Raw genomic sequence first — 11,517 nt, 5'->3', positions numbered from 1 at the left:
GATTTGGCAGCACAGAAATACCTGTAGGGTAGAGGTTGCTGCGAACTCTGAGGGCTGACCGAGTGCCGTTCGCCACCACCGTTCAGCTACTCTGCTCGCCCTCTGCTAGCCTCCTTTGCTCAGTCTTTTTAACATCTTTTATTAATAGACATGTTTTAACAGCACCCACTCCTTTATATTGAATCTGATGCTTGTGAATACCCTCTGAGATGGAAAAGGTGCCTTTATTCCCTTCTGTTGCAAGACATCCTAGGCGAAACCACTGCCTAAGACTTAAAAAAAAAAAAAAAAAAAAAAGAGTAAAGCCCCTTCTTTGGACGTAATCTTCCATTCACTGGAAGATGCAAGATGATGTTCACTCAGCTAGTGCCCTCTGTGTGCAAAGCTCTCTATGTGTGTGTATTCATTTATTTCTGTGAGGCCTCTGCCAATTTAAACTGCATCGTGTGCGGTGAGAAGGAAGGACTGCAGTTCTTCCTGGTTACGGTAAGAGGGGGCACACTTCAGTGGTGGAGCATCACGGTGCATCATCCTGATTGTGTACACCGGAGTCGACTAAAGTGGTCCCATTTAGGCTGGTAGCATCGGAGGAGAGCGGGGCTGGAAGGGAATCCCTGACTCGGCCATCCCAGCCAGGTGTCCGTCCAGCCTGCTCGTGGCGGTGTCCTGGGATGGAGGGAGCCTCTGCCACTGCTTCGCCCCGCTCCTAGCGGGAAGGGTCCCCCTCGCAACCAACCCAACTCTCCTTTGCCGCAGTTGGAGGCCATTGCTCCTAGTCCTGTCCCCTGTGGCCGCAGAGAGAAGCTCATCTGCATCCTTCCTGTAATCAGCCTTCAGGGATTTGGAGGGGTATCAAACCCCCCATCAGCTGCTTCTTCTCCAAACTAAATACGCTTAGCTTTTTCAGCCTTTCCTAAGTCATGTTTTCCAGACTGATCATTTTTGTCACTCTCTGCTGGGCTTTTCAATCTGTCTGCATCCTTTGTGAAGCAGGGCTCAAAACTGAACACAGTACCCCAGGTGAGGCCTCCCCAGTGCCGAATAGCGTGGAAGAATCCCTTCCCTTTACTTGCAAGTGACACTCCTGTTAATACAGCTGAATACGCTGTTGGCTTTTTTGCGACAAGAGCACACTGTCGACTCAAGTTCGGTCTCTGCTCCGCTGTAATCCCCAATTCCTTCTCTCTAGTACTGCAGCCTGGCCACTTATTCCCCAGTTTCTATTTGTGCATGCAGTTATTCTGTTCCAGTCGCAGGACTTCGCAGTTATCCTTGTTGCATTTCATCTGATTGATTTTGGGACCATTTCTCCAGTTCACCCAGGTCATTCTGGGTCCTCGCGCTGCCTTCCAGAGCATCAACAACACCCACCCACCGTGGTGTTATCCACAAATTAGCATGCACTCAGTCCTGTTGTCCAAATCATTAATGAAGAAGTTAAACAAAACCAGACCCAGGACGGACCCCTCATGAACCCCGCTTGAAACCTGCTTGCATCTAGACATTGAGCCGTTGAGGACTACTCACTGAGCACGATGATCCAGCCATTTCTGGATCTGCCTTGCAGTACATTCATTTAATCTGCATGTCTTCAGCTAATTAATGAGAATGTCATGATGATGATGATGATTAGAAAGTCTTGGGGGTGAGATTTGTTAGGAGGTGACTAGCCAAACAGAAGGGTAAAGAGAGGCAAGGGCAGAGGAAGGTACGGAGTACAGAGTTATCCCTCCTCTCCATGTCCGTATCGTGGGCTGTAAATACCTGTTGTTCTAATGTGCTCTAATTGTTACCTTGAGCAAGGTGGGAATGACACAAATGTAGCAGAACTGCCCCAACTTTAACACTGTTTCATCCAGGGTTACGTTTGAGCAGTTCTGCTACATTTGTGTCATTCCTGGCTTGTCCCCAGGTCACAGTTCAAAGGCAACTGCTGCTGCCCTTGTGCGCTGGCCCCGGGCCTGCCTGCGTCCAGACCCTAGGTGCTCCCTGCCCGCCTGCCGTCTTCCTGCCGGTCGCGGCGCTTGTGTGCGATATCCCGGCTCCCTCCCTCGGCCTACCCCGTGCCCACAGGCTGCAGGTTCACGTCTGCTGCTGTTGTGTGCGCCGCGCCGCGCCGCGCCGCGCCTAGGACAAGCATCTCTGCCCCGTTCTGCAATGTGCGCTATGCACTGCTGTGGTCAGTGGGGTTAAGGCAATGTGCATGCCAGCTTCCTTAACCCAGTCCTTTAGAAAGCAACTCATAATATTATTTTTTAATCCGTCTGAGAGGCCATGCTGTGACAGCTCTTTGGGGCAAAGTTAGTTGGGATATTTTGGTATGAAACTGTGGAAGTAAGCCCTCAACTCTTTCCTGATTTCCAGTTTGTGTTTGTCTGTTTTTTCCTTAAACGCAAATCTTGAAAAGTAATGGGCAGGCTCAGTGATTGGGGGTCACAGCTTTACTACGGTCTGTGACTTGGAGCTGCCGTGACGGTATCTTTCTGTCCTAGCAGACTTCCACTTCTGACGTCCAAGGAGATGGTAACGGTAGATTCTTCCACAGTCTAATTTTCATACAAAGTTTGTCTAAAGGAGATCATCCCATCCATGTCCCACCCCTGACCCAGCCTTTTCTGTGGATCAGGATAGTGGTGCATGTTTGCAGAGGTGAGGATAAAATAACGTAGTAGGAACCTGCTTTTGTGAGCTTGGGATCTTCATTTTTGTAAGTAGCTTTTCTCATAAACTGCTAATAGGCAAATCACGTATAGGGAGGGCGCACATTGCGTGGCGAAGATGTTGGGGAGAGTGTTTCAGAGGAGGGGTATTTAATTGAGGGCTTCAGAATTTTTCTAGTACCAAAAGCACCTGCAAATAAATGACACGGGACACCTTCAGCATTACGCTCCTTCCCCGAGCACCTTCTCCGCTAGGGACCGACAGGAACGCTGCAACCAGACCCAGCGTGCTCCTCAAGCAGAGGAGGCGCAGACTTGATTTTGAATTGTGTGTAGGCTGAGAGAGGTGGTGTGAGCAGTGTGTGTCACGGGGTGGTTAGTGTGTGCACAGTCGCGGGCCTTTTCCCCTGGGAAGCTTCACTTGCGAGCCTTCTGGTTTCTATCAGAAAGTGCTTCTGCCGGTGCCTGCTCTCGAGTGGAGCCCGGACTGAACCGGATCGATATTTTGCATTCCATGCGTGAAGAACCAGATGTTAGAAGTTTCCTATTGTTGGAAGGGGCGAGTACCCCCTCCTGATTTGCAGAGATCAATGCTGTCTGACAGGAGCTGGTTGGTTTTCCTGAGGAACAATATATTCTTTTGATTTTCAAGTTGAATTTTCTTCTAATGAGCGTTCTTGTTTAGTATTTTGAATGTGTGTTTGTGCAAGGAGGGGAATTCTCTGCTGGGGAAAGCTTTACAGCATGATGGACTATAACTACACTTACCTGTCCTGTGTTTCATCATTCTCAGTAATGCGCCGGCCAATAATTGCCGGAGTGATGTGCTTGCCTGCTTTTCCCCTAGTGTACTTCTGCAGTAAAATCACAGTACTGTAAGTGTGACATCACTGCCACGTCCATGCCAGACTGATTGGCCGTCTAGGCATTGGGCTGTGTGCGCGTTGTGACCTAAGAGGGAGGGATCCTGCCTGCACCTACATCCCTGGGATGGGAGGGAAGGGACCAGCCCTGCAGCAGACAGAGATGTACAAAGTTGCTTAAAATAAATGGTTTCCTGAAGTCTGCCTTGAATCAGAGCAGTGAGACTTGTTCCTGTGGTTATCAGAGAGCTCACTCTCAAATCTTCCCTTAAACCGTGCGTGCAGCACCCCAGATTGGGAAATGCCTCGTGGATGACCTCCCCTGAACCGGGTGTCGGTTGTATTACCGCCTGGCGGGAGGTAGCCTCGAGCAGGCGGTGCAAAAGGAAATTCCCGCACGGTCGAGGTTTTCCATAGGTGCCTGCTCGGGGTTTCTTGCACCTTGCGGTACAGGCTGCTTGAGGAGGCAGGATGCAAGTGGTCCTTGCATCTGATCTGGTTTGGAAGTGCTGCATCTCTTTCCTGGGCTCCCTGTGTTTGCTCAGGACTTGGGAGGCTTCTGCCAGCAGTTACTGCCCTTGGGGAGATGAGTGCTTTTGCCACAGTCCCGAACTCTTGCCCACGTGAGACCTGAGTCGGCAGAGCGCGTGGACTGGGCTGGTTGAGCTGAGCACAACACTGTGACGTCCCCATTTCCTTCCATCAGTCTTGGCTTTTCTTTCGTCTTTTTTTGGCAAAAGCTTACGCTAGTGCACGAACAGAGCAGAAATGAGAGCGCGGGCGGGAGAAGTAAAGGTCTCCCCAGAGAGAAAGCAACAGTAAGATCCTTTGAGGGCAGCAGTGGCACAAGTGTCTTTGGTGGGTCTTACAAATTTAATTAAATAGATCGTGATTTCAGAAGAGGCTCTTCTGATTAGCAGCACCGGGATGAGCGTGTTCCTTTCCCGACCTCTTCCAGATGAAAGCAGCAGCAGCAGCTCCCGTTCCCGTCCTGCTTCTTGAACAGTGCTTGGCTCGGAGAGATCTCCTGTGCCTTTGGGCCCTCGGTCGGCAACACTTAGTGGCTGGAGCTTTGAGCATGCGACCAAAGTGAACGCGCTTCAGTTCACCCAAGCCACAGTGCGCAAGACGCAGTGCCCAGGGGTCTGTGCCGGTGATGAGGTGGTGTTGGGTGCTGCGGCGAGATGAGCACTTCCAAGCATGTAGCGGGGGCTGGTGCTGGGGGGCAGGTGCTGCAGTCCAGTGCCACGGGCTGGGAGTTCATCCTCGGCCTCCGGCTGCGTCCCTCTGTCCCCGTGCACTACCTGCCGTGGGAATCTGCCGTGCTGCCGTGGCCTTTCAGGAAGCAGCCTGAGCTGTATCCACGCAAAGCAGGGCTCGCTGCATGCTCTGCGCAGCTGGGAGAGCGCGTTCACGCCTGTCTTTCAACTTCTGTTTCACTCCAGCCAGTGGGAATCCCAGCGACATGGCAGATAACAGTTGGCCCCTTGTGCCAGCATGATCTGCTGGGTCTCTGTGCCAGAGATTCGACGGGTTTCCTCGGATGACCAAGAGGTTGCTCCTGTTCCATCCTTAGTTTTTGCTGAGTGTTTATCTCGTGTACTTCTGTCTGCGCGGCGTTGGCAGCAGCTCTGCGGAGCCGGAGTCTTGCCGTTCGTAGGGTGCAAGCCGTGTTTAACAGTGGATTCTTCCAGTAAAAAAGGACGTCCGTCTTTCTGGCTCGGTTGTTGGAGCCGGTGCAGGAGCAGCATGTGCTGCCTCCCTGGCTGCTTCGCGGAGGGCAAAAGAGTTGGAAGTTCTGTTTCCGCGGGATGGGGAAGCCCATAGGTTTCAACCTTCCCGTATTTCTCACTTTTCCCCCTTCTTCTTTCTCTCCTCTCTTCCTCTCATATGACAGGCAAAATGCACGTGGCCTCCTGCAAGGTGTCAGCTGTGGGAGAGGAGTGGTGAGGCACAGTGCTCCCCTTCGCCTGCGAGGGCCTGTGTATTTATACGCTCCATTGCTCCTGTCCTCCGCTTGACGCACGGTGTTCCTGGGCCATCAAACCACCTTCAAGCACAGCCTTCAACCCTTCCAGGCTCGACCGCGTAGCAAGGGCTCGGGGAGGGGGCACAGCATGGAGGCACTCGATGCCCCGCAGGGTAGAGGGTGATATTAGGTTTCTCACTTCAGCTGCACGTCTTTGAGCAGCTCAGTTCCCCGATTTCATATTTCTGCCGGCAATAATGGACTCTGACAGGCAGCGAGTTATTGAAGGCTTGTGCAGCACCTTTTCATGAGAGGTGCGGGTTGACTTTATAAAGGGTCTTTCTGAGGGCTGTCAGGGTGGTCTGTGTCTGTGTCTGTGTGTAAGGGGGATTCAGTAGCTGAGGGGCTGAAAACTTCTCCTCCGCTGTCTTTACTCCCCAGAGTCCTCACTGCAGCAAAAGACTGACTTTCCTTTGGTTCACACCCACCCCATCAAATGACTTTTTCCCACCAGACCTGCAAACTGATAACCCACCTCCTTCGAGTCCTTCTGCAGGCCCGTTCACTTTAAAAAGAAACTTTGGGATGTTTGCTCCTTCCGGGTCTCCGGGCCCACTTGGAGCTGAAGGGTTTTGTCCGCGCTCTTCAGTTACAAACTCCGGCATTTGGGGCCTGGGCCGTCTCTTGTACGGCGCTGAGCGCGGTCGGCCCTTTCAGAAGACACGGCACCGTGCCTTGCCCACATTGATCATTCCTCTTTCCGGACGCAGCCCCGTCTCTCTGTAAGTTGCTGTCGGTCAGTACAGTGGTGCCAGGTAAATTCCTGCTCGTGGTACCGTCACAGTAACCACCCGAGGAACATCTTGATCTTGCACTTGGATTTTGTTCAGTATTTTTCCTGGCGTTGAGGTCCAAGTCACCTTTCCGTAGCTTGCCGTGCTGTAACCTTAGAGGCTGGGGAAGGGGTGTAGACAACTTTGACTTTATCATGTACGTCTCCGCTTTGTTCTTCACAGCACCTTCAGCATCATGAGAGTGGGGTCGAGGGTGAAAGCTGCTATTATCACTGTGTCCTCTGCAACTACTCCACCAAGGCCAAACTGAACCTCATCCAGCACGTGCGCTCCATGAAACATCAGCGGAGCGAGAGTCTGCGCAAACTGCAGCGCCTCCAGAAGGGCCTCCCTGAGGAAGAGGAAGACTTGGGGCAGATCTTCACCATTCGGAAGTGTCCAACAGCTGATGCTGGTGAGTAGCACTTTTCTAACGTGAAAAGAAGTTGGCTGTCGCAGTTGACCATTATATGACCATTGGTATGTGACTTGTACACAAAACTTCATGACGAGCTCCCGACTTTTCTTGTCACGGTCTCCCTTCCCCTAGAGCAGCGATATTTTTACATGTGTATAGCACGGAGCAGGGGTCCTTAGTGCAAGGCGCTGTGCGTGCCCATCTGAGAAGATAATCTTTGCCTCAAGGAGCTCCCAGTCAAAGGCCCTGAATTTAGGGGGTCGTAAGCATGAGAGTAGCCCAGTCAATGGGAGTGATTACGCGTGTGAAGTTACCTGCGTACGTGAGTGTCTGCGGACCGGTGGCTAAGACTGCTGGAGATGGAGGGGAGGCTAAGACGCAATCAATTCAAGCAACTGTAATGGATGGGCCCTTTACATGTTATCAGAGAAATACCAATCTATGTGGCTAGGGCCAGGTAGCCTCCTGTGCCCCCATGCAATCACCGACTGATTTCCTACAAATAGCGTGACTTCAGGAAAAATGTTCCTTAAGGGGCTGGATGGGAAAACATGGAGACGTTTATGCCAGACTTTGGCAAGCAGCAGCCAAGGCTGGCATAGTTCATAGCGCAGGGGAAGGAGGAAGCACTCGGGTGATGCGGGAAGAACGGAGCAGACAAATTGGGACTGGATAGAGGAGGGGCTTGAAGACGGGATTCCCAGAGCGGGTGGTTAGGCTGCCCAGAAAACAGGAATTTGGTTTCCTGGGGGCAGAAAAAAGAGAGGTTTCAAAATTCATTGTCATTCCCCTTTTGGAACAGAGCCAAGACATGGCAAAATATCTCCTGGAAAAATAAATGAACACCCCAGAAGCCAGGTCATTAAGGCAGTCACCTAGGAAATGAGAGAGGCAGCTAAACATTGCCTGCTCACTTGTGCTCTGATAGAAAAGCCCTCCTGTGCTTCCCCAGTGGAAGTTTTGCTGACATTGATAATATTCCCCAAACGGCTTCAGTTCTGGAGCACCGCCGGGTCCTCCAACGAAGCCGTTTTGTGGGGGTGGATTCCTGCCCGGCTCCAGGCACGGTGCAGTCGTTGTGACGGGGCAGGGAGCAGGGCCCGGGTTGCAGCAGTTGAGACGGGAGGGCAGTCCCTGGGTGAAAACGTTGTGTGGATGGAGATAAAAGTGCAGATCTTGCACCAGTGTTGGTGGATGGAGGATTCAGTTGCTGAAATGCATCTTGCTCCACGAGGAACTGAGATTGTTTTAAAAGTGAAGTCAAAGACATCAGCTCATTAGAGTCCAATTAAGCCCACGCGCTCCATCTGAGAGGCAGGTCTGTGGGCTTGCATTTCATGGAGGCAGGAGGCATGGAGTCATCCCTCCTCGCCTGGGAAGATCCTCTGCGGGTGCCGCGGCTCGCAGGGGCCAGTTGCACTCGCATCTCCTCTGTGCCGCAGAATTGCTGGAGGACTGGATGTAACTGTAGCCAAAAGAGGCCCTTGCAGTGTCGAAAAAATCTGCTCTGGTTTGTAGTTTATGGACCTGTAAATACTGTGGTATCTGTGCGTTCTTCTAGCAGTGAAATGTGAAGAGAGAAAAATTGGCTGGGTGCCCTCTTCTACCAGAAAGAGGCTGGAAAATCTTATTTTAGAAAACATATTTCTGTTTCTCTCAGTTTCAAAATTCAGGCAGGTCTTATCACTTTTTTCCTCGAAGGCTTTATGAGTAACTGGAGATCTGTCAGGATTATGCCGTCACAAACGCTGCAGAGGTGGAACCCGATGAGCTGAGAGGGGAAGGGACAGCTGAAGATTTGAGAGTGTGTGTGTGTGTACAGCACTGGAAGGAAAGGCACCCTTTCAAACCCGTCTGATAGAGCTTCACCCCGGTTTGTGGCCTCGTCCACATGAGCCACCCTCAACCAGGAGAACAACAGTGACAGGCGCGCTCCTGTAGCAGGGCTGGAGTCTTGTAGCCGTGATGGTCCAGGAAGTGCACAAGAGGCAAGGGGGGTTGTGATGCCTTGTCCTGGACCGACTGTGCGGTTGGGAGAGCTGTTGGACAGGTTTTTCAGGCATCAGTGACTTTGGGGTTTGGTAACCTGCAGAACGGCACTGAAAGCATTTAACACCTCTCTCAGCTGCACAGTTGGTCTAGTAAGAGGTATCACAAGAAATCCCTGCCTCGTACAAAAATGTTTAGCTCTCCTGAGGTTAAAAAAGGCAGGAAAGAAACCTCTTAGCTTAATAAAGATTCAAAAGAGAGCACTGTCTGCTTTGCCAGTCCCTAGCTGGGATGTTACACTTAGTTTTTAAGCAGATTTCAGCCCACCCATGCGAGAAGGCAGGTAGAGGAGAAGCTTTATCCTCTCAGGCGGGGGGTGGCTGGTGTATCAGTTGCTCTTGTTTTAGTTCCTAGAAGTTTCGAGACCAAGTACCTCTGCAGGGTCCCATCTAGCCTGTGCCCGAGCTGTTCCTTGCAGCGTTTACACCAGTGTTGTGTCCAGTTGCACTTCCAGCGATGCACCTGCTGATCTCCCAGGGCTGCCTGCGGAGGTGATTGCACAGCCCAACGGATCGTCTTGTACTGGCCGTGGCAGCTCGAACGGGCTGTATCTCACATGCCTCCTGTGCAGAACGTGCCTCCCTGGTCTGACAAGTCTCTGTCAAAAGGGTTTCCAGCACCAGTCCATTGCAGTACATGTTCACGATTAGTTTGATGCGTGCTATCGTTGCTCAGTTGTCTTCAGCTTTATTCATTTCTTTCTCTCTTGTTAGTTATTTGTGCTTTACATCCAGGGTGTTAAAGATATGGCCTGCAGGCTGGATCTGACCCTGCGTGCTGCACGGAGCGTAGGGGGCTGGTCTAGGGCGCGCACAGCACGTGACACCCATGCTGGCCTACCCTTCATGCTGGTTTGGACCCACAGGCCGTCGCCGAGTGCTGGAGCCAGCATGCAGGGCAGGCCGGGTACAGGTGCCACGTGCCACATGCACTGAAACTTCAGGTTCCACGTGACATGTGGGGCTGTACTGGGTACACAGACTGCACACAGCATAGGGGGCTGGTTAGGGGCATGCGCTGCATGCTTCACCCCGCTGGACTGGTCCTGCATGCTGGCTTCACATCCAGGCTGGATCAGGCCCACAGACGAGCTCCATCCCCCAGAGCCAGCATGCAGGGCCGGTCTGTCATGGGCATCTCATGCAGTGCGCAGCCTAGGGTGGCTCTGCACCGGACCCGACTGGGGCCGGCCCGTGCTGCGTGCAGCGCGTCGGGCTGGTCTGGGGTGCGCACTGCGCGAGCTGCCTGCACCGACCCTGCGCGCTGGGTCCGGGGCATGGGGCTGTCTCTGGGTCTGTTCTGCCTGCGGGCTGGCCCTGCACCCCTCATTGGCCTGCAGGGCCAGATGTTTGACACCCTGCCTTAGATGCTACTTTCGCTTATGAGCACAGGCTGATACTGGACTTCCCCGAGTGGATCCCGCTTCGTCATCTCCAGCTTAGCTCTCTGATTTCCTGCCAGATCCCTGTAGAGCCCCCCACGCTAAATCCTGGCTGGCATGGGGTCTGCCCAGGGCCCCAGCTTGCATGCAGCGCCCAAGCTGCTGCTGTTTGCTCACCCCTTCTGCCTTCCCCCTCGGTTCTGCAGCAGGCGGAGGGAGGGAGGGGTAGGGCTTTCCTCGCTGGAGGTATGCCACAGCGCTGACGTGGGGCACCACCGTGATCCTGAATCCACCCATGGCAGAAGCTGTTCTTGGCATCCTTCAGCACTGAGCGAGTCGTCAGCACAAACTGCGTAACTACTAACAAGGAATCTCCCCCAGGGTAGCCTAAGAGCCCTGGACCCGGACTCGAGCAGCTTGGCTTCTGCTCCGGCTCTTCCACTGCTCTGCCGCGTTGTTTCAGCTCCAAGTGGGCCTTGCAAACATGGATAACGATGCTGACCTCCGGTGCATGCTAGTGCAGCCTGAACCTCGTCCCTCTTCTCCAAGTATCCCTATTAATAGACTTCAGCAGTCGGCAGCTCTGCCTGGTGTGCGCGCGTTCTGGCTATCGGTGTTGGGCTGTCTCAGCCCTGCGAGGCTTTGCCGCCTTTGAGCTGTAGTAATGGGATGCTCCAAGCTGCGCTGATGGGCCTTGCACTGAACTTGCCTCTGAGGGTCGGACTGCGGGGATGGATGGGGTGGCAGTGGTTCGGGTATCTGGGGGCTGACGTGGTGGCAGAGGGGGAAAGGAAATGCACTCCTATTCCTGGCGGCTGTTGGTGCGTGAATGTTGCGGGCAGGGAGTTTCTAGATCTGTCTTGGGAGCCAGAGCACCATTGTGAGTCTCCTTGTGAAGCAAAGCCTCCGGTGGTTCTGGTTCAGAATCGGATATATGAATGTGCAGCCAGAGAAGGGACGGGATTTGTGTGCTTGGGCAGGGACGAGCAGGGAGCGAAGTCCGGGGCTCCCAGTTGTTCTCTCTCCCTTGAAGCGTTTGCTCTTTGGGGCAGACTTCCTGCTGTCTCGGTGCACCAAGCCCGGTGTCTTTGAGGAGCTACTGGTGTATACGCAGTGTATTCTCCAGCCTGCGTGGCTCGTTTCAGTGCTGGCGCGGAGGTTTGACTGGTCTGCGTGTGAGAGGCGTGGGCACGTAGGGTTTGGTTCAGAACAGGCCTTTCTTCCAGTCTGGCAGTCTTGTTCCCACAACCAGTTTCCCCTTGCCAGCTCTCGCCCCAGAGCATGCAGGTATAGTCCCTGTGGGGGTCCACTTCGTTACTTCATTCTGGGTCCACTGTGGTCAGG

The 11,517-nt window shown here is 53.1% G+C and overlaps 1 protein-coding gene across 1 annotated transcript in view; it reads left to right on the top strand.

Moving 5' to 3' along the window:
* Window positions 1–348: 348 nt before the first annotated feature.
* Window positions 349–11,517, top strand: part of ZFHX3 (zinc finger homeobox 3) — a 91,827-nt gene continuing 80,658 nt past the window's right edge. Inside the window, 2 exon segments of the mRNA XM_025192233.1 lie at window positions 349–486; window positions 6,509–6,740. Of these exon segments, the coding sequence (XP_025048018.1) occupies window positions 349–486; window positions 6,509–6,740 (370 nt within the window).

This window comes from Alligator sinensis, unplaced genomic scaffold (assembly GCF_000455745.1).
Source record: "Alligator sinensis unplaced genomic scaffold, ASM45574v1 scaffold1060_1, whole genome shotgun sequence".
Classification (NCBI taxonomy): domain Eukaryota; kingdom Metazoa; phylum Chordata; order Crocodylia; family Alligatoridae; genus Alligator; species Alligator sinensis.
The sequence above is the reverse complement of the archived record's forward strand: the minus strand, read 5'-3'. Positions and strand labels throughout refer to the sequence as shown.